This window comes from Diplotaxodon limnothrissa, linkage group LG18 (genome assembly GCF_057381915.1).
Source record: "Diplotaxodon limnothrissa isolate DT_005_m linkage group LG18, D_limnothrissa_male_GT1.1, whole genome shotgun sequence".
In the NCBI taxonomy this organism is placed as follows: Eukaryota; Metazoa; Chordata; class Actinopteri; order Cichliformes; family Cichlidae; genus Diplotaxodon; species Diplotaxodon limnothrissa.
This window is the reverse complement of record NC_140613.1, coordinates 2,483,776-2,506,423: the sequence shown is the minus strand read 5'-3', so window position 1 is coordinate 2,506,423 and position 22,648 is coordinate 2,483,776. Positions and strand designations below refer to the sequence as shown.

Genomic DNA, 22,648 nt, shown 5'->3' with positions numbered 1-22,648 from the left:
TATTCAGCTGTGTAAAAACTATAACTTTAATCTCAGACAAACCGATTTACTCAGGAACAAATAAAACACTGAAAAAAGCCAAACAATAATATTTTTAAATTATCTAAGTGACTCATATATCATGTTTAACCTGAGCAGCGAAAGACGGCGGTGGGTTTGAAAACGATTTGCCGGGAGTCCGGTGTTCTCACGGCTCTAGTGAGCCTTGAACCCCGGCTCGCTATCGAGCTAGTGGGTAACAGACGTCTCCGAAAACGTCGGAGCGCTTTTGAAAATATGCGGTGTCTTGATAAACTGAGCCGATATTTGAGGTTTACACAGCTACATTCTCGCCTGAAAATATGTTAAACGTTTATTTTGTGACCCAGAAAGAATAATAAGAGTAATATTAAAACTAAGTAGCTGCCGCCATTGTTGGAAACTGCGCTGGGCTGCACTATGAATTCTGGGACACAGCTTCTTCTTCTTCCGGGTTTAACGGCAGCTGGCATCCTTGTACATGCAGTGCTGCCATCTTCTGTTTCAGTCCGTTATTACACTCTTAAATCCTGCTATTATTCCTGCGTCTTTTGTGATCTTACAAAGCTTCAAACGACGCGTCGACTATTAAATCAGTCGTCGACGATTTTGATAGTCAACGTAATCGTGACTAGTCGACTAATCGTGGCAGCCCTACTGTCCACTATAAAACACTGAACAGTGTGCTGAGGAGGGGCTGATATTAACCATTCAGTCGGCATGATGCCGACAGGATACAATCAATAAGCCACAACGGACTGACTTCAACACCGCAAATATGACATAAAGTCACATCACATGCGGCATAACGTGCCGCCTTCAGGAGCAGCAAACGCAGAAGAAGGAGGATACTGAAGAAAGTGCAGATGTGCACCTAGAGAGCAGCTGTTGGACCTTCACTGAGGGCCATCTCATCTGAAGCTCCGCCCACACACGATGGCATTCATTATTTAAGGCTAACAGGTGTTTTTACCTGGAGACACAAAACATTGTACCAGAGTTTGAAAGTAGAAGTCTGAGAGGAGTTTATCTCACAGCTGCACTTCATTAACACAAATGAGCCAGATGTTGACTGATTCAGAACAGCAGCATGAAAACATGACATCACAGCTAACCACAACATAACAAGCATGTTTAGGACTGATTCTGCATCCCTGTGCCGAACACATGATAGCAGAGCATAAGAACAACTTATTCCAACTGTTTTGTCTTTGTGTTTTCACTTCTATGAGGATATTGAAATACTTTATATTTTACATCTTTCTGGCTTAATCAGATTAATTATCTGGTGTTAAAATGTTAAAAACATGCTCCGGCATTTTAAAGTTGTTAATTCAACTTCCTGAAAGTCAAAAATATAGAAACTGAGCTAGTCTTTGACATCCTGCAGTAAAATAGATGGAACTGATGCCATGACTTAAATAAAGTATTTATAAGGAGTCACTACTACCTCCTTAAATAAAGGTTACGCTGACTTGTTTCACCATCTTGTGGTACAAAGTGGTATTGCATGAAAGCACAGCCCAGCCTTATTGCACTCTAGTTGATATCTCTTCAGCACAACACACAGATGTTGTGAACATAAAGTCACAGCAGTTTTTGTGACTTTAAATTACCACAAGCATATTCATAATATTTTTCCCGACAGGTGTTTCAGGGCCCTGACATCTCACCTGTATGGGTTCCCGTAGCGACCAGATTGTTATCACTCCCCCTTGGTGCCTTTCCCACATTTTTTGCAAGCGTGCGACGTCTCTGCTGCGTGCGTTCCCATGTGGTTCTTTAGCGTTGCGGCGTATTTAAATCGTTCCCCACAGGTGTTGCAGTGGTAAGGCTTCTCACCTGTGTGCGTTCTCATGTGAACAGTTAAATTGCTACTTCGACTGAAACTTTTGCCACACGTTTCGCAGGAGTACCACTTTTCACCCGTGTGCGTTCTCATGTGAACTGTCAGATTCCCGCTCTGAGTGAAACTTTTCCCACAGATTTTACAGGAATACGGTTTCTCACCTGTGTGGATTGCAGCGTGTTTTTTAAACGCAGATAAGTTGGTGAATCTTTTCCCACAGGTGTTGCAAGCGTACGGCTTCTCACCTGTGTGGGTTCTCATGTGAACCAACAGAGTCGCACTGTGCCTGAAACATTTCCCGCACGTTTCGCAGGAATACGGCTTCTCGCCTGTGTGGATCGATGTATGCCTTTTAAGTGCCGATAGGTCAGTGAATCTTTTCCCACAGGTGATGCACAGGTGTGACTTCTCACCTGTATGATTTCTTTCGTGATATTTCATGAAATAAATCTGATAGAATCTTTTTCCACAAGTGCTGCAGGCGTACGGCTTCTCGCCTGTGTGGATTCTGTAATGTTTCTTCATCTGGAAATTATACTTGAAGGTTTTTCCACAAACGTCACATTTTACAGACTTTTTCCCCACGTCAGGTTTACGCTGACTGTGTGATGTGACAGCTTTCGCGGTGCTTCTGGTACGCTGATGTAGCTCCGCTGGCTGTGGCTCTGCATTTGTCGTAGATCCAGAGTCCACATACTTGTGCTGAGGTTCACTGAGGTCACTTTCATCATAAGTAAGAGTCACCATAATTGTCTCGCTCTCCTCCTTCAGGATAAGCTGCTCTCCCTCCTGACCGGTGTAGAGCTCCTCCTGTTCCTCTTTAATCTGTACTGGTTCTGGTTTCTCCTGGTCCACAGCAGAGGCCTCTTTCTGCTTACAGAGCTCGATGGAAACCTTCTCCTCCTCTTTGCAGTCATCTTCCTGTGGAAGGTCTGCAGAGATAAAAGGGAGAAAGAATTAGTTCATACTGTGATACGACAAGGTTTGTTCTGATGGACGATGACGTCTCGGACTGATGAGGGTCAAAGTGACTGATGATACCTCAACAATTAGCACGATTTTTATGCAATTTCTCCGATTGCTCATTATGAAAATATCATGTTTATTCTGATATTCATAATAAATGAAATCTTGGCTTCATGTCGCTCCTCCACATGTAACAAACACCTGCAACACAAATGTTTCTGAGCATGTTTGGGCACAAGTTCACGCCCAGACCTCTGCTCAAGTTAAGTCGTGTGTGGCGTGGCAGGTGACGATCCATCATCATCAACTGAGAGATGACAGGAAGATATTTTTGACAGCTGGACCTTTTTTTTTATTGTTGTTTTCCCCAAGAATCTTGTGACCACATTTACTCTTTAACTCTGAAAAACCTAAAATCTGAAAATCTACCTGTCTGATTGTGACCGCTCACATCGGGGCACTTGTCTTTGATCCCACTGAGTTCTAAAGTTGCAGAAACAGAGAGAGGCATCTGCAGAGTCAACGGCCGAGTGCTCATTCCTGTTACACGTCTTTGAAGAAGAACTTCCTCTGGATGTCCCTGCCTGCAGCACATGTGCAGCTGATGCACCGTAAGGTTAATTCTCCACAGATGAGTTTGCACAGTGATGAAAAACAGGCATATAAAACCAACCGAGTGTTTCCTTCATTTATTTTATCCCAGATGTTGCCACCTCAGTGAAGGTTAAAGAGTTACCGACATAAATGAGCATCCTCACAGAGTGTGACCATCAACGATTGCTGGCTCCTTAAACTGGTACTCACACATCAGCACTTTCAGGTCCTCTGCTCCAAGCAGTGCTTTCATACTTTCAGTTAAGTCATTTGTTTGAAACACTAAACTCTTAAACTTGTGTGCAGCCACTGATCATGCAACCCAAGAGTGTACAGGGCTGTGAGCCTGAAAATCATCAGCGTTGGTTCCTAGTCCAGTTGTATCCACAGCATCAAGGTCATGGGCAGATCTTCTATGGGCAGTTCAGAGCATCCAGAAAGGTCTCTGTGCCCCCTCTGCTGAATTCTACTACATATTACTACTACTGCATATTCTACTGAAATACTTCTACAACTAGAAGTAAACTGAAGTGATAGTGTTTGGTAATGACAGAGTTAAACATCATTGTCAGAGTAAGATCAAGCTAAACCTCATTCATCTGTAAATGTCTTTAAAGCCCGAACAAAAGGAAACGAGCAGAGATGAGACGCTTACAGTCTCAGTGTAAGCGTCTCTGGCTCTGTCCACCATCCAGGGGAAGAAACCTTTTGCACTTGTGCCGTTTCTGGCTGCATTTCTCTCTCAGTGCACTGAGACAGAGCGCGCAGGGTCACGACATGTCCAGTGTTACCCAGGATTACCCGAGCGCAGTGACAGCATCAGCCGCTTGCCTCTCTGCCATTAAGGGCTCGGTGCCTTTCTATTAGAACAGATACTGTTACTCAGCAGTGCTTTATTGTTTTGGTACTTAACTTCGTCTAAAATAATAAAATGAAAGTTGTGTTATTTGTAATGAAGGAATCATCAATAACTGCACATAAAAAAATGTTAGGGCAATATTTCTGTTTCATGTGTTTGAAAGAAAAAAAGTTACACATGAGCAGTAACTGTCACTGGTTTCTGGTGTTTTCCAATAAAACCAGAGTGAATTTATACTGGAATGATACAGCACGGTCTCTGGCATTTTCCTGCGGCTGCTGGCTGGCTTTTACGTGTGCACCGAACCACAAATGTCAGATTTAAAATATATTTTCATTTTAAATTGGAGAAACTAGTCAAAGTCACCACATCCCCGCTTCAGCGGCTCCTTTGTCAGCGGCTCCTCCGCGCTCTCCGCCCCGGCTGGACTCACCCTGTGACGGCTAAGCTAACAGCGTCCGCCCGGCCTGAGAGCGCAGCGCTGGTCCTTCTCCTCCCGGGCCTGCTGCCCCACGTACCTGCAGAGTCTGCAGTCCAGCTCAGGGCCCCGTGCTGCTGGTGCAGCTGCTCCTCGTACTGCAGGACGGTTTTCTCAAACTCCTTGAAGATTTCCTCCGCTGCGGCGCTCAGACGCTCCTTCACGAACAGCCTCAGATGCTGAAGAGCGGACATGGTTCCTCCAGCAGCTCCACCGAGCCTCAGCGATACAAAACACCGTCAACCTCCAGCTGCCAGCTTCCGACGTCCACACAGCCGTGAAGTTTCAGTCCACTTCCGCCGGAAGCTGCTTTTCCTCTAAAAATAAAACGCGCTCTACGGAAGCTTAATGCATCCACTGGCCAAGAAATACAAATTAAATTTATAAACATTTATAACAGAGTTTTTATGAAAGAGCTTTTGTCTTCTTCTGGCTGCTTCCTCATCGGGATTACACAGCAGTAAATCCTCGCTCTTTCTCGCCCTATCCTTGGCATCCTCCTCTGAGCTCCTCCTTTCCTCCTGCCTGTCAGCTCCATCTCCGGGATCCTTTGGTCCTTCCAAACCAGCTCAGCCTTGCCTCTAACTTCATCTTCAAACTGCTCCACCTGAGCTCCCCCTCTCATATACTCATTTCTGACCACAGGTATTTAAACCCATCCACCTTCAATGCCTCTGCTCCTCGGATCTTTAAAATAACACAAGGTTTCTCAAGGATCAGGATATGAACCAATCACTCAAGAGACAAGGACACCAACATCTGCCAATATTTCAGTCCTAAATCAAAATAAAGTGGTATTCACCTTAGTGAGGGCTCATTATTGCTTACTAAAATCCCCAGATGCTCTTTGGGATTTTAAGATATGTTATTAATTTGGAAAAAAGGGACACGATTCTTTTTTAAATCAAGCGAACGGATCACTTCTGTCTTGTGAAATCAGGAAACTTTCTAAAAAATAAAATAAAACAACAAAAAAAGTGCTTGAAAATGTTTCCTCTATAGTGACTTTAATAAGCACAGGCCTACAGTATGTGGTGGAGGCACTGACGCTTAAAAGTAGAAGAAAGCAGCAGTCACGCATCCTGTGGATGGTTTGTGAAGTCTCCAAAAGTTGATTCTGTTCATCTGGACGTTTTCAGTGGGAGAAACGTTTCGTCGCTCATCCAAGTGCCGTCTTCAGTCTCTGACTGCAGGTTTCCCCAATCTTATAAACAGACATTTGCACAATGACTGAAATCAGTCCACTGAGGGAACAATGGGCTGGGAGGTCAGTTCATCATGATTATGCAAATTCTCATGACCATTGATCAGTGGTTGTTGATCAATGGTCATGAGTACCATTCACAGAGAGCTGGGGAATGGCTGCAATCACAGGATTGTATGATGGTGAAAGATGTTCCCTTAGGCCCCCTCCTCGATTCAGAGATGGTCTTTCCTTTTCACATAAACGGCCTCCTTTTCTCCCGCTGCAAACGCTACGTCCAGATGAGCAGAATCAGCTTTTGGAGATTTACTTACCTGGATGATTGATCATCCATCAAGACGTTTGTGAAGTTGTGTTTGTCCTGTGGACCAAACCACTGAGAACTACATGACGGGAGTTTATGTTTCTGAACTAAAAATGTATTTTCCCCTCTATAATTAAATCAACAGCTTTCACTGCATGTACACTGATGCACTGAGGAGGGCGCCTTCCTTATCCCTCTTTCATTTCCACCATGTACAGTTGCATTATTACAAGCACATTATAGGTTTCAGATGTTCTATAAAAGCCTTCAAATGTGGAGCTTTTGGAACTAAACAACTTTAATTTATTCAGATCTAGAAATACTTGTTCCCTCCTGTTAGTCTCTCCTCAGCATTGGACTGGAGATATCAATGATGTCAGTGTGATTTTTCAACACTTTCCAAATTTATCCAGAGGTGTGATTGGACCGTTTCATTGGCTGAATCTGGCCATGTGTCTGACACCCCAGACAGTGAGCAGTCTTTGAGTGACTGAAAGAAATGTTAAAGGTGTTCTCATCAAAATCACCAACGTTTAATTCAAAAAGACATAAAAGAGATAACACGATCTTTAACATCTTTGAGGCTCTTGCCAGCTCTACTCTTGCTTTTCTCTACAAACTTATGTTGACTGGACAACAGAGAAAAATGATTTCTGCACCATAAACAAACACCTTTTTTTAAACAGACAAACAGAAAAGTGTGTGAGTGACGACAAAATACGGAAACGTGAAGGAAGTGATTTTATTGTCGGGGTTGGAAATTTATCACACATGCAAACAGCGATGTCGAAGCCGTGTATCATCAATATTTTATTAGCAAACCAGAGAGAAGTTAACAAAAGAAATCATTACTGCAGGAACTGAACATCTGTGTTTCTGTACAGATCCAAATATACTACAATATATACTATTATACAGGTGGATTACAATTCATGTCATTAGTACAGCAGTCACAAAGAAAAACTTCAAGTCTGTTACAGCAGTGTCGTCTGATCTGAGCAAACTCTCCTCCTGATTCGTGCTGCCGACCTGCTTCCTCTCTGACTGATGATGATGATGATGATTCGGCTATGGGCATGCTATGCTAACATTCCCTGTTTTCCTCAAAGTGCTAAAGATTCATCTGAACGGCAAAAACAGAAGGACCGTGATTCTGAAACAGACTTTTTTTTGCTAAACCAGAAAACAAAAAGGCCAAAAAAGTGAAAATACAAAGACTCCAGTTCAAATTAAACACAGTCGAGATAAAAGAGTTGAAGCAGAACCTAAGTGTAAAACATTTTATGCACAGTTTAAGGCCTGATGATTCATTACAGAAGTAACATGCAGAGGTGGAGAAACATCTGTGTTGGCGGAAACTGCCTTCCATGTTTGTGATGGAGCAGCGATCGGTGCCACTCGCAGGTGTCCTGTTTTACATTTCACACGGATTTAACAAACGCGATACAGCGTCAGTGAGATTTAGAGTTCAGAGTCATTTCCTTTGTTAATGCTAAACTAACCAGCTGCTCCAGAGCACAATGAAAAACATCTGCACATACCTACATTTCTACAAAAGCATCGAATCAGAGGACTGTGAGCAGAAATGACCCAGTTTGTTCCTGTAAAAATCAGATGGATGTTTGAGACCTCTGGTTTGATGAATCATGAAAAGAAACTGCTGTTTTTCTCAAGAAGTCCCTGAAAAATCAACATGTAAAATAAAAGTACACAAACACACACACCAAAACACTGTACACACCAGTGTACATCTCCTGTTAGAAAACACAGGAAACTCTAAACTGCTGCTGATGCAACAGTTTAGAGTTCACACTGAACGTGGACGTCCCGTCAAACAGTGAAGACGAACCTGCTGAAAACTGTGACATCAGAGAGGATTTCAGGCAGCAGCGCCTCTGAATAAAAGTCCTAATTTTTAAACAAATCTTCAGCCAATCACATGTTTTTACAAATAATTCAGTACTACTACCCAAGAAAAGACTGAACCTCTGATGAAGCTCAAAGCTGTACAAAGGTTATGAAAACACCTCGAGTGTGTGGCCCAGAAATGATCTTGAACTTCTTGTTTTGGTGCCGAGCTGCACAAACTTTGCCACAGCTAACCTTGTTAGTTAGCTCTGTTAGCTAGCTGCATGACTAGGTTTGTTACTATAACGACGCCAGCAAAAAACAACAACAACAAAGCAAAACCCACCTCTGAACATCAAGCACTGAAGAAACACATACACGTGAAGCCTCCCTTATAGAGCCTGTCCATATGTGACAGTGGCAGCATTTGCATTAACGTGCTCCTCTGGCTTCAGTCTGCCTGCCAGATGCTGAAGAGTGAGCTCTAACATCTGGATCTGTTTCACTGTTTCATGCTGAAAGAGGGAAAAGTTTCCTCTGCAGCAGGAAGAGCAGACACTGACTGAACGTAGAAACCACAAGCCTGGAGGCCAACTTAGAGTTGTAAAACCCTTTCTGCAGTGTGTGGTGAGCAGCTCTGAACGAGCTCCTCATGAACTAAAACTAAGATCTGCATGTATAGGTGACAATAGCTGCTTGTAATTCACAACTAAGACGTCCATCTTCAGTGAAACCAAACACTCTGTGTGAACAATGAAAACATTTAAAAATGTCCAAAATCATCTTCATCAGAAACCTGGGACCCTGCTTCTGTGAGCTTATTCAGCAGCTGCATAAAGAGCTTTATGTGATAATGCTTTCATTCAGTGGTTTTCAAACTGTGACGAGCGCTGGGCCTCATTAATGGCGTCACTGCAGGTGGAGCGTGGAGGATGAAAATAGGCTCAATGAGATTATGCTTTAATAGAATAGACGTGGCCAGAAAACAAGGAACAGGTCAGCGAGGATGATACTTTTGGACATCTAGTGATGGGCTGAACGTCTCTGCGGATTTGTCTTCAAACACACATTTACTTTCAGGTAATTCTGACAAAAACAGCAGCTTCTTTATGATTCATATAGAACGAGCAGACATGTGGACAACAGTGTGAAAGACACATGAACAATGAGAAGAGTCACATGCTGCGACTCTAACCTGCCTGATGTTCCAGACGTGGAAACACAATCCACAAAAGCTGATTTGACACATCTAAAGATGCTTTTTCTTCCTGCAGCGTTACAGGAATAAAGGAGCGGTTAAAGCCTCGGGGAAATAAAAATAATAAACTCTTGTTCTCTAATCTGGTGTCGCCACACTGAGGGAAGATTTAATTAAATCTCTCAGTTCCTGTTTGTGGTTTGGTTTTTACAGACGAGAGCTGATGATCGACGGTCACTTTGTGTCCCGTCGATCCTCAATTTGTACAAGTGAATTCTTTCTCATTCAGAGAGTGAAAAACTGTAATATATGATTCCCAAAAGCTGTTGTTTTAAAAACAATAGTTTAACTTGATTTCCACAATCAGTGCATCTCTATGAGACGCCTTCACTGACAGCAGGGCCACCTGGTGGTGAGTCTGGGAGGTTCAGCTGAAATGTGTAGGTGGTGTTTAGACCTGGAAGTTCAGTTAAGATGTTTGCATAGGACAGAAGCACAGAGGCCCAGCGAGGACTTCCTCCAACCAAAACTTAGATCAATCACGAGATTTTAAACTCCAGTGAAAACTTGAACCTGGTTTTTCTTTGGCTGTGTTCTGCTTTTGAAAAGAGAAAAAATGAAGCGAGAACCAAACCTTAAATGTTAGGAAGGAGCAGAAGGTTCATCTTCAGAGCAAAGAAGAAGAAGAAAGCCTCCCGAGGCCACACCAAAGCACCACTGAGACATGAATCCCACCTGAATGGAGCTTTAGGTTTCTTACTTTGATATTTGGGCCTTTTATGAAGTAACCTGATCAGCTGATGAGCACATGTTTAACTTTTGGGATGTGAAGATCAACTTGTTCACAAAGTATTTTCAGAGTATCTCCATAAGGAGGAGCCGTTCGCTTTAACCTGCACAAACCTCCCCAGCTCATTTTGGATTTTCTATAAATTCTACAAGCTAAACGCTTTTTGATTTCGCTGACTCCCATAATACTTTAACTGTGCTCCTGTGGCTAAGACTCATGGGAAAGGTAGTTGTTGAGCATAAGATAACAGTCCAGTGCAGAGTTATTTTACAGTGTTTTCAGGTAAACCGAGGAGAAGCTTCGACCTCCAGGAAGTTCATTACTGCTGCACATTCAACACGGCGCCACCTGCAGGCAATAAATACAATTTCTCTTCGTTGCACTGCACTCAAGTTCATATTCATGCTCACATCTCAAGGCATTTCATCTTTAGCTTCTAAAGCACCAGATATTTGCTTCATGTTTATGTCCCTCTAAACCTCACACAAAAGTCTTTTCAGGTACTGATTTCAAGAGTTTTAATAACAAACACAAAATAGTCCAGAGCAGAGTGGATCGTAACATTTATGTTCAAACACGTCGTGTCGAGGTCGTCTTGGGAATTTTATAGTAAAAAAATCATAAGTGACTCTTGTTGACTACATGTGCATCTCTAACACATCTTTGGCATTTTATTGCTACATTTACACAGATTCTCATGAATCTGCAGTGTTTGGAGATCAGATGAAACTTAAATTTAGGTGTTAAAAATTTAAAATATTTAACCTGGGATACATAAGGTGAATAAAAATACAGCTGGAACAAATATGTGAGAAATAAATTAGTTCTTGTTTTTAACACGTAACACTTTTTGTCAAACCCACATTTACACACTGGCAGTGAAGTGGGGTACACAGGAACCCAAACTAAGATCTTTTAAGAAGCCCGACCAACCAGAAACATCCATTAATGAAGCTAATGGCCACTCGAGCTTAGCCTTTGCAGACCCGCAAGTAAAACTATTAAAAATTTGATGAACTGTAAACAATGTTAATCGTATTTAACTTATTCATTTGGACACTGATAAGGCTTAAAGTTTGCATTAATGGGGGCGTGGCCCTGACAGGTGGGTGGTGACACAGGCAGGTGTAGCTGTTAGGCTTCAGCTAATCAGAGTCACTGAACGGGACCTCTCGACTGTGTTTGTGCTGTTGGAGCATTCTGGAGAATTTTTCAATGACGTTTAAAATTGTGACGAGCGACCCATCAGCTAAGAGACCGTTCCAGTATTTTATTTGTCTGTTGATTAGCATTAATCACCAGACATCTGTGCCTGTGTGCAGCTTATGGATGCAGCTTTCTGCTCAAACCAGCTACTGTTAGGTGGTAACTGAGCAATAAAACTTCTCATTTAAATATGGTTACACTCATCTGATGCTCAAAAAGCCATAAAAAGAGCACAAATACAACAAGGCCGTCTTTTCCATACAATCAACCTAAAAAGCTAATCAAATGTCAAGTAAACAACAAACAAAACAGAAGAAAAAATTAAAAGTGCAAAACACAACGGTCCAAATGGGACGCGGACCACCAAACAACTTGTACTAACAAACCAGCTCATGTGGACTTTGGAGGTCTCGCACAGCACATGTTCAATACTGCTACAGGCACAGATATCGACAGACGCCTTATTACTGATGTTGAGGCGCAGGTGGCATCACACAAAACTGCAATATGTCACACGTGGAGATGAGAGCGTGCGGTTAAATTTTAGATACAACAAATAGAAACTGCAGTTAGTTCTCTGCCTGGAGGTTGTGAGGGGCTTCATTCTGATTTTTCTAGAATATAAACCATTAAACTGGTGATGGTTAGAGGGGCAAAAAGGTAAAGTAAAAATATAAAGTCATCAAGGAGGATTCAGACAATCAAGCAAACACAGATCAGAGTTCTCCCTGCAGAGCTCAGACAAACGGAGGGTGGAAAGCAGATTCTGAAGGCGTTGATGCGTACGGAGGCCGGTGCACTTTTCAGAGCGTGCACTTTGACGGAAGCATGTTTGCAGGACGCGACGCTGGCGGCGGCCAGCTACTCTCCTTCCTGGTGGCAGATTAAGACTTCTTCTATCTACAGGAATGCGTCTCACCGGATTTTCCTCCTCGGAGATCCGTAAGTGTTCACAGCGAGAGGATTAGACGTCTGCAGGTGGGAACCGCAGGCCTAACGACAGAATCCCGTCACCTTATGGACGACTCTGCGATATACTGTGAGACAGTTGTTCACGATACATCATCAACTTAAGAGAAAAACTTATTTTGAATCAACGTGGGGATCACATCGTTGTATTTATTCATTACCGTGTTAAATTTTCATAGAGCGGTGCTGACAGGCGAGCTACAGTGGATACAGTGTAAACACACATGGCAACGGCTTCTACAACAGATCTGTGAAACGGGTGAATCGATGACATATCGCAGACAGCGCGTCACAATATATCGCTTCATCGACGGCTGTCCCACCTGGAGTTCGCAGCGGCGAGGACAGTCGGCCCGCTCTTAGTCATGCAGTAAAGACAACGCAACACGATGAAGACCAAAGCTTGAGGATCCGACCTGAGGTGTTATGACCCACAGATGCCGGTCAGGCGGGTGCGGGGGTGGGGCGGTGCTGGGGCTCAGGCGTGATCAGGAGTGATCCATGGGTTCGGTGGCGTTACTCTGCCCGGCGTCCTGGCTGTCCATCTCCTCCGGTTCCTCCACCTTCTGCTCAGGTTTGATGGCTGCCGTTGTCGACACTGCAGCTGGCGGTTTGTGGTCGGCCGTGGACACCGACTGGTCCTCACCCGCCTGGCTTCCGGCCGTCGGCTCCTGGGCAGCCCTACCCCCGGAGGCGGTGCTCTGCTGCTCTTTCAGGTGCCGCTCCATGGAGGCCTGGATGGAGGACACCATTTCCTGCAGCTTCCTTCGCTGCTGCTCCATCAGGCTGGGGTCGAGTCCACGGCCGTCCTTCATGGTGACGAAGCCCGGAGCCATGCGGACCAGCTCCCTGGTGGTGTCCTCGGGGATGTCCGACAGGTCCGGGGGTCCTCGGGACACGCTGGCACTCAGGTCCACGCCACTGCTGTGCTGTCGTGTGATAGGGCGGTGTTCTGGTGGTGAGGAGCCTCCGGCGCTGCCCAGAGAGTGGCCTTTTCCCTGAAAGGCTGTGACACTCTGCAGCTGCTCCTTTTTACGAACAACGCCACCGCTGCCCAGCCGCAGCACGCCATGAGAGGGACTACCCTCTCTACTGCCCCTACCGGATGCCTCAGAGCGTAGCTGCACCAGGGCCTCCTTCACCAGTTCCTCGACATCAGGCCCAACAGGGAAGTGACCGGCAGCGTCCACGCAGAGCTCCAAACGCTCCTCTGCTGCATTATAAACAAAGGTTTTCCCTGTGAGGTGAGGCAGCGTGCAGTGCTTCCCGTCCATCAGGCCTGAACGAGAGAGAGAGAGAGAGGTCATTCCCAGCTTGACATGATTCACAGTCTAAAATAATCCTTATTAATCTCATCCTGGGCCTTGGTCTGAAACAAGCCTTCAGCTCTGCCAACTCTGATTGGCTGCCCCTCACAAGAAAAGGTTTAAATCAGTAGGCAAGAAACTTTTATTCTCACATTCAGACACAATTGATATAGAAAAAAAATCTGAACTGCAATTTATGGGAGACTTCTCAAATACTACAGATGGCCAGTGTCCTCCGCCTTCCCCCAAAGAGCCAATCAAGTTGAAGCAGGAAACATATTCGTGTTATTGCATTGATGCCTGTGTATAAGCTCACAAACATTTCAGCAGCTGTAACGTTGTGAAACTGTGCAGTGCAGTGGGAGCAGAGCATGTGAGGGCTGTCAAACTTTATTGTTTTAGATTTAACTTGTAATTTTGTTTTTCTTTAAGCTCTCCTATTATCAAACTAAGCTCATGCTTTTAGTTACGCGCTCTGAAACACCTGCAAAGATTCAAATGACCATATTAGCGATATCCCCTCTTAGCGCCGTCACACAGATCCAAGAGTAGAAAAACAGTGTTTGGAGAACTGCAGTCGGAGCGTTTGGCTCACAGCGAGTTCGCGGCTGACTTGACCATCCACCATTGTAACAATATATCTATGACAGGTAAACAAAAGCACAATAGGTCAACTTTAATAACACAGCTGTTCTCCCTCCCTCGGGTGGGATGTACCAAATATATTGACAAAGGTTCAAGGGTTTGCTTTCATTTATGCTGCGGTTAGCTCCAGAGCATCAGATAGAAACACAGCAACAGTCTGACAATCTGATAACAGGAAATAAGAAGTCGCCATAAAGGATCCTGTGTTATTAGTTTTTGGTTTGCAATAACTTACAATAAAGAATATGACAGATAAAAACAAACTGATCCTTTAATCACACCAATCTGCTTTCAGACATGTCTGAGGAGTCACGTGCATGTGACAAGAATCGATATATTTCAATCAAACTTCATCTGACTGTAAACTCTGACATATATTCCTCTGTGCTGCAGAGGACCAGAGCTCAGCACACATCAGTGAGCCACTCCACGTTCCTTTATTTACCAGAAATCTGGGCACTATCATCTAATCGAAATCCTCTCCACATGTTTACAACAGACCCCGTTTTCTTCTCTGGGAAGGAGTTCCTGTAAGGTGCGTGCTGGGAACCCGGAATATGGCACAAATGTGGACCACTGGGAGAGCGCATTGATCATCAGGTCTGGGAAGAAACATTTCATTTCCTGCAGCCTCGTGGATTTTATTCACTGAACTTTTCTGCTCTCAGGCGTCACCTGATCAGTCGCGTGTGTTTCTGCTACATTTCTGCACATGTTTAAAATCTGTCTAATAATTAGTTAGCAAAGAAGCCTTTAAAAAAAGTAGCTCACGTATGATAAGCTCCGGTTCACAGTGATGCAGACACACAAACGCACATGTATAAATGTACCTGCTCTGTTACACAGAGCCTGCTTACCCATGTCTTTCTTAACGATGTTGTAGAAGACGCCGCCCTGCTGGAATAAGTGTGGCAGCTTCTTTGCGTACGACCAAACATCCTCACCTGAAACAAAGACAAACATTTTAAAAGGATCCAACGAATGAGACGAGGTCCTAAACACAACACAAGGTTAAAATGTGTCTGTGTGAGCAGGACGCTACACAGGACAGCACAATGTAGGACCACAGAAGTCCTCGGTGTCAGAGGCCACAGCTTTGGCAGGAACGTGAGCGGTCAGAGCAGCACAAAAATAAACAGAGACCGAAACATCTGAATGTAAGACACAAGAGTGGAAATACAGTTGATACTCTGACCTCGCCATTGTTTGGCTTACAGTGAAGCCGCTGATATGTAAAAATATATTTAAACCTGAAAGCAGTGGTGGACAAACCTACGAAATGTTTCTTGATAAAGGTGTGACATCACATTTATTTCTACATGATGAATATGAAGCTGCAAGCAGCAGCTATCGTCAGTCATTTATAGAAACCTCTGTGGTTCCAGTATGTTTGCTTTCACACTCAGTGAAGCTCACACCACATACAACATCTACAGCTTTGATGCTGATGGTAAAGCCAGGCTAGCGATTCCCCCTCGTTTTAACCTCGCACTGCTGCTCATGCTGCTGCTACTCTGTAGGAACATTCACATTTTTATATTCTACATTTCATCTACATTTACCGTCTCTTGTTTTAGAGGTCCTCTAATAAATGCCATTGTCCTTCAGCTGCTTCATATTTAGTCTCAACAACCTCGACAGAAAATATCAATCCACTTGTACTCTCCTGCTGTGATGAAAATGATCCATCTCATCTGAGACATAAACCCTTTTTTATTGCAATAACAGTCATCTAAGCCAATAAATAAATGTCCAGTCTGTCACTGATCATTGTTTCCATTAATTCCCAAATCTAAAACTTAAAGTGGAATGTGTCGATGTGGGTTTTTCTGCTGAGAAAACCTAAAATGGTTCATAAATGATTCAGTTTCAGGCAAAGTTATTATAGTGAACCAAGAATAAATTGGCTACAGTAAAAATAAAAACTAGACTTTGCAATAAAGCTACTGTAAACAATATTTTTTCACTTTATTTTTCAACACAACCAGCCTGAGGAACATCTGGTGCATCTGTTTAATGAGTCTGGGACTTGAATGTGTATGAAGTGTGTTAACCTTTAAAATTTTGCACCTGACAAAACCTCCAAATATATAAGAACAAAACTAAAACTACCACCAAAACTCATGAAAACTAAACTGAAACTCATCATTTCCAGACAATGAAAATTGAAAGTGAAATGAGCAAAAACAACAACTTAAGCTTAAAATGAAATAAAATCTGGTTTAAGGTTAAATTTTATTTGGTGTACAAAACCACTGTCAATAAATAAAGGCGATAAAACCATATTCAGGTGTTTATTTAGCTTCAAATATCCTGTCAGTAAAACAGGGACTTCAACACTGCACTGATGCACTGAGTCCATTTGAAAGTGCGTGACGGTGCATTTCCTTTTGTTTGTGTGTTTATATGTAATGCACGTCGCACATATTCAGCTACAGGTCTGCTCCATTCAGCTGTGTGAACTCTGAGCTCTGGGTTGGAGGCACTGTCTGGTGAGCGGATGCTTTGTTTCATCCTGGCCGGGGCCGGGCGGGGGGATTATTGAACACGAGCTCGGTGCTGACAGGAAGTGCAGCGTCAGGCCTGCGGAGCGCTCGGAGCGCAGCCGAAACCTTCCTGAATATCGACAGACGCTCTGTGTGTGTCACACGGCCCGATCTGTTTATCCTAACGCAGTTGTGACCTTTGACCTGATTGGCAGGTGAGACGGGGAGGGAGTGAGTTGCTCGAGTCAGCAGATTCTCACACTCACACACAAAACAAGTCTCTTGTTTGCTCATGGCAGCTGATCAGAAACCTGGGAGCTCAATCAGCTGCTGAGAGCAAACGGCAGTTTTTTGATCACCTGCCTGCACCAGCCAATCAGAAACCAGCAGGCATGTGCGCTGCACACCTGGAGCTGTTCTCTTTATTCACACACAGACACACACAAACACACTTCAGCTTACTCTGCAGTCTTAAGCAAGCAGCAGCATCATTGCAAGAAGACAATAAATTAAACACGACGATGATCCATCATCATCATCACCACATTCAATAATATGAGTGAACACAGAAAACAAAGACATCCCCATGCTGGAGAAACTGGAACAGGAGATGTTTACTGTACAAATCGTTATCATTCTGACTGATTATTAATCAATAAAATAAAGTGCTGTATGACATTAACCTGACAGCACTCTCTATAAACACACCGTCAGCCCCAGCACAGTAGGTTTGTATCGTCAGGAGCTCAACCTGTGAACAAACATTGACTATAGAGATGCTAATTATAATGAAAATATAAACAAGAGGTCAAATTAATGAAAGGGCAGACAGCAGAACGAGTTCAATCGTTATCTTTGAATGATTAATGATCAAAAGTTGAACTTTAAAGCAAACTGAAGCACCAGCACTGTCATGTTTGAGGAAATGTTATTTTTTCCATACCAGGGTTTTCTCTGCATGTACTAAAAACACATTTGACGCCAATCGAAGCTGGCTTTCAACCAAAGGAAAATCACTGCGACAGAAGATATTAAAACATACGTCGGGTTTAGTTTTACTCAAGGTTGAAGACATCTTTGCTAATAAAATGGCCAAAAAGACTTAAAGTCAGTCGACACATTCTTTGCCTCAACTACAGTCATGGATAATTGCATGTTCACCCCCAGAAGCCAGGACACATTTTTATCATATTTTATCCTGCTTTTATTAAGTCTAATTGAACCTTTGTGCTTCTTTGTATATTTACCTGTAAATAACTCACTGCTAAGTCACAGATTAACTCTGTACAGTAACAAGCAACAGCCAAGAGCCGGACTGAATGACTGATTCAAGTTATTATAACTGAAATACACGTTTCCTTATGCAAGCATAGGAAAAAGAGGACTGTTTTCCTTTAGCTTTATTGTAGAAAGGAATGTTTCTAAAATCAAACTAAGAAGTGAATTATTAAAATAAGAAAGTAGCAGCAGCCACTTGGCTCTGTTAAACCTGACGAGCGGGTTTTAGCTCCTGAAGTGCAGAACAACACAGGAGAAAAATAGTTTTCTCCTGGCAGCCTTCAATCAGACCAACAAGCTTTTATATCTTAGATCAAATGTGACAAAATCAAAGCCTGAGGATCAAATCTGGCCCTTTGCAAAATTGAATCCAGCATGGATTTCATTTAATAAGGCAGACGATTTCAAGACAGGCCCACTATCTGCTGAAAACGGAGACGATCACTGATTTCAAAGAACGTAATCAGTGTCTCGGCTGTGATATTCGAATCCACACGTCAGCAAAGAATTCAGGATTCACAGCATCTTTAAAGTGAAAAGAAGCTGCAGCTCCAGCACAATAACTTTCCTCTAGTGACATCTCAAAGTGACACAGCTTGTTTTTATGTGCAGCCAGTTTCGCTTCAGAAGGCCGTACGGTACAGGTAAGCTGTGCGACCAAAGATCTTTTGCTCTGCTTTATATCAGGATGGATCTTATGCTCTGAAATATCCTAAACTTACACTGTCACATTCAGTCTTGTGGCACAGGTTGCTGTGATAATACATTACTTTGCTTCACTCACTAACTTACTTGGTACCCTACATGTAACCTTACCCATCAACGTTGCTAGGAGACAAAGGGAGGACATCTCAAGGTCGATGCTGTCCTGGAGTTCCCGGCTGCTCATTCTTCCGGGCGTCACGGCGTCCTCGCTCTTCACTGAATGCAGGGCGGAGTGCGAGCTGGAGGCTCGGGGAATGGAGGCCGCAGGGCTCTTGTCCTCTGGGCCTTTTAGGATCTCCACAGTCACCCTGTCACCATGCTGCAGCGCCACTGGCTCGTTTTCCTCGCCATCTTTTGGTGGGACCAACTCCTTAGGTGGGAAACCGTAGCGGATGCATTGCTGCGCCGGCGGCACGCTGAACTGGTTGCTGATGCTCCTCTGCAGCTCAGAGAAGGTCGTGTGGGCCTGCAGAGTCAGCATGGCCTGTCTGCCGTCGCTCGTAGTCACACGAATCTTTTTCTCCTTACTGGACGAAGACGGGGAGGAGGACTTGGTGGGTGTGGCTGGAGCTGAAGAGGAGGAGGTTTCTGGAGAGCCTCCGGGTGAAGAAGTCCGGCCCTGGCCTTTCTGCTCCTGCTTCAGTTTGTCAGTCCGACGCTTCTGGGTGACGAAGGCCTGCTCGCTGATGCTCTGCTGGATGCTGCGCTCTGCTCGGCTCATCGTTAGCTCCTCCTTGTGCAACGTCTTCGCTTTCTGTCCCGTCAGGATGATCTTTGTGGGCGGCTGGGGGTCCGCCGGCTGCTGAGACTCTGAGGCATCAGTGAGGCGCTGGACATGAGCCCCGTCGATGGACACGGGGTTGTATTCGTCCGGGTTCTTCTTGGCCGTGTGATGGAGGATAGTGTTGACCACTTTCTGCACCAGGATCTCACTGCCAAACTCGCCCGGGAAGTGCTTTGTGACGAGCTTCATGGCCACGTCGTACACGTTGCTGTTCAATGAAGGGTCAGTCTCATACTGGAACCAGTACACTGTCTCTCGCACCACCCGACCCCCCCACTCCAACGTGATGGGGAAGGCCTCGGGGAGGTTGTCATACTCCTTCCCCTCCCAGTAGTGTTTGAAGCCACACCCACACTTCCCTCCCTGGGAGCGGGTGTTGGTTCTGTCCCCATCCAGATAAACCACCGAGCCGTTTCCACGGATATGGCGGACTGACGTGCCGTGACACCAGTTGCAGGTGTTGAGGGAGCTCAGTTTGTAGTCTGGGAGGAGAACATCCCTTTGGGGGTCGTAAGAGCAGACCACATTGTTGAGGGGGAAACTGTAGTTCTTATCTGGCCGCAGCTGGCCGTGTGTGGATTTGGCTAAGTTGTAGAGCTTACCGCCGGGAATCAGCCACTCCGGTGGGATGTGGAGCTCAGAAAGGGCGCCACAGATCAGGCAGCGATGCAGCCGATTTTCCATCACTGACTTCTTTGCCGCCTCTGTGACCTCCTCTGGATGGATGCCAATCACGCCAGTCCTCCTGTAGACGTACTGGTGAACGTCAGCCACCAGCGACGGGTGGATGCTGTGCTTCTCCATAAATACCTCCTCCATGGCGTTAACTAGCCTCATCAGATATTTATCCTGCAGGCTGCGATCTCCGCCAATCACGCAGCTCCCATCCGCTTCTAACTTGATGTACTTCTTGATGAGGTCCTGAGGGACGCCCCAGGCCTTTGGCAGCAGACGGGGTGGCAGCTTTGGCAGCACCGTGTTCTTGATTCCCACCAGAGGGATGTAGTGGTTCCTGCTGGAGCTGCTCCAGGCGATACAGATGGGTTTGTTCAGCTTCCCATCTTTCCCCTTGCACTGCTCCTCCGGCACCAGTCCAGGCAGGAAGGTGGCAGAATAGTCCCCGGAGCTCCTCATCCCACTCAGGGAGTCCAGGAGAATTATGGGTCGGTGGAGGACGTTGGCTAAGCCAAATATGTGGATGTTGCGTAGTCCAAGGGGTACGCCTTCTGGTGGGATGAAAAGAGGGTCGCACTCGTTGATGATGTCCTCCCACTCTGCAGCATCTATAAAGTCCTGAAAAAGTGCCTTGTAGCGTTCCAGATTCTGCTTGAAGTTCTGTTTGAGGTTTTCACGGAGGGCATGCCAGAACAGTTCTCTCCCCACCAGAGCTCTGGACACAGCGTGGACCAGGCAGTGCCCGTCTCCGTCCACATGCACCGGGATGAGACACTCTCTGTTGCCGTTGGCTTTCTTCACCTCCTCCAGAGTGTCGTGGAGGTATATAAGGCTCCCTGACCTATCTTTGCCATAGCCTATGGTGGAAACATGGTCCGGCTCAATGAGAAAAGCTCTGTCTCCCAGGATGGAACAGTCAAACATCTCCCCTTGGTTCATCTCCCTCAGAAGCTTGGCTTTGCCGGTTTGTTTGTCCATGCCATACCTGGTGAGCACGGGCGACAACAGCTTGCAGTGGTAGTTAGAAAGCCCCATCACTTTCACCAGCTCGGTCCCCTTCTTCGGGGCCCCGGTGACGCCGAGCAGGGCGTTTCTGAGCAGATTGTGAAGCACGACATCGGGGTCGGTGACTTCCTCAACGTTCTGCAGGTTCTTCTGCTCGTGGCGCTGACCACACTCGGTACACTCGATGCTAACGGAGCCGTAAGCAGGAAAGAAAAGCCTCGCCTGACATTTCGGGTCTGGGCAGGTACCAGACAAAATACGCTTGTCTTTTTTCTTTGAGCTCTGCAGCAGCGACATTTTGGCTGAAAAAAGGCTGACGCTGTGTGTCAGCTTCACAAAACCATGATATTCACACTCCGGCGAGGCTGTCAGGCGAGCTTTGACTCCGCTAACGACAGTTATTTTACAAAATAACACAAGAACAACACGGAAGCGGCTGTTTTTTCCTTTAGCTGTTCGCCGTTGCTAGACGTACATACGTAATGACGTCAGTTACTGGGATTTGTAGTTTTTTTTCTCTTTATCTATGTTTAAACAACTACGCACCAGCATCAAAATGACTGCATTTTTATCTTTTCCCTGTTCGAACATTAGCTGGAAACGCGAGAAACTCAAACAGTAAAACGCGTATGTCGGGTTAAGTCGTGTACATTTACTACCTTAAACCCAGGTTAACTGCATTTACCAGAATGCAACGCGTCACAGTGACGTGTGTTGTGTAAGGAAGTCAATTCGGCAGAATCATGTCAATTTGGACTGACTGGGTTTGCTTTTCTTCTTCTAACGTATAGTTTTGGTCCCCACAAAATCCAGTGAAATACAGTTTTCACTTACGTTGTTTATAGACTTTTATTGTGCCCTGTGGTTTGCACGATCTGGGGCACAAAACCAACAGAGTTTGGATTAAAGACACTGACAACACGAGTTTACCGGTTAGCTTAGCCGTTAGCCATCTGGGAAAATTAGCAGGGTGCCGAGCAGGGCTCGCATTGAATATTTATCATTCCATTTAAATGTCGTTGCTGTAACCAGCGGTAACTGGATCTGGGACGTTTAGAGAAACCAACCGTCGCCGAACTCCATTTAGAAATATGTGGATTTAAGTTTCCTTGTGCGCCGGTCAATACACTGAATTCACAGAGCTATATTAAAAGCTTTGTACACATTTTAAGCTAGTTGTGACCAATGCGTCTTAAATGCGATGCATCAGAATGCACTTTATTTCAGGGCGAACCAGGCTTGATGCTGCCGCCTGGTGCGACTCCCTGACAGGTGACTCGGGGAACAATGACATAATGGTTTTGGAGCAGTGACCAAGCAAAACAGGACCCTCTGAACACTGAAAGGACAGAAACACAGTTCATCTTCTGAATGCTAACTGTAATATTTAATAAGACTTAAATAAGATTGTCTCAGTGTCACGTTAAGCACAAATGATTAAAATGATGGTAGATGTTTACAAAATCACCAGTAGAGATGA

The 22,648-nt window shown here is 44.8% G+C and overlaps 2 protein-coding genes across 3 annotated transcripts; both read right to left on the bottom strand.

Moving 5' to 3' along the window:
* Positions 1 to 134: 134 nt before the first annotated feature.
* LOC146612789 (uncharacterized) lies at positions 135 to 5,026 on the bottom strand. Of its 2 annotated transcripts, XM_085377446.1 has the most exons (3): positions 4,805 to 5,026; positions 1,692 to 2,799; positions 135 to 991 (listed from the first exon to the last, which is right to left on the bottom strand). In XM_085377446.1, exons 1-2 carry the CDS (start codon positions 4,956 to 4,958, stop codon positions 1,724 to 1,726), a joined length of 1,230 nt encoding a protein of 409 aa, XP_085233572.1. In that variant the 5' UTR covers positions 4,959 to 5,026; the 3' UTR covers positions 135 to 991; positions 1,692 to 1,723. The 2 variants fall into 2 exon arrangements, with proteins under 2 accessions (XP_085233572.1, XP_085233571.1); XM_085377445.1 differs by lacking the exon at positions 135 to 991 and having other exon boundaries at positions 1,653 to 2,799.
* A 1,999-nt stretch (positions 5,027 to 7,025) lies between these two features.
* On the bottom strand, positions 7,026 to 21,617 carry vcpip1 (valosin containing protein (p97)/p47 complex interacting protein 1). Its single transcript, XM_085377379.1, has 3 exons — positions 18,816 to 21,617; positions 15,093 to 15,179; positions 7,026 to 13,562 (listed from the first exon to the last, which is right to left on the bottom strand). Exons 1-3 carry the CDS (start codon positions 21,463 to 21,465, stop codon positions 12,772 to 12,774), a joined length of 3,528 nt encoding a protein of 1,175 aa, XP_085233505.1. The 5' UTR covers positions 21,466 to 21,617; the 3' UTR covers positions 7,026 to 12,771.
* Between the last annotated feature and the right edge of the window lie 1,031 nt (positions 21,618 to 22,648).

Bases quoted from the DNA above. Each gene is read 5' to 3' on its own strand.
- LOC146612789 (XM_085377446.1), bottom strand. From the start codon at position 4,958: ATGTCCGCTCTTCAGCATCTGAGGCTGTTCGTGAAGGAGCGTCTGAGC. The intron at 2,800-4,804 runs GTACGTGGGGCA...TTATCTCTGCAG, and splicing joins CTGGACTGCAGACTCTGCAG to ACCTTCCACAGGAAGATGAC.
- vcpip1 (XM_085377379.1), bottom strand. From the start codon at position 21,465: ATGTCGCTGCTGCAGAGCTCAAAGAAAAAAGACAAGCGTATTTTGTCT. The intron at 15,180-18,815 runs GTAAGGTTACAT...TCTTTGTTTCAG, and splicing joins TCTCCTAGCAACGTTGATGG to GTGAGGATGTTTGGTCGTAC. The intron at 13,563-15,092 runs GTAAGCAGGCTC...TCTCTCGTTCAG, and splicing joins CATCGTTAAGAAAGACATGG to GCCTGATGGACGGGAAGCAC.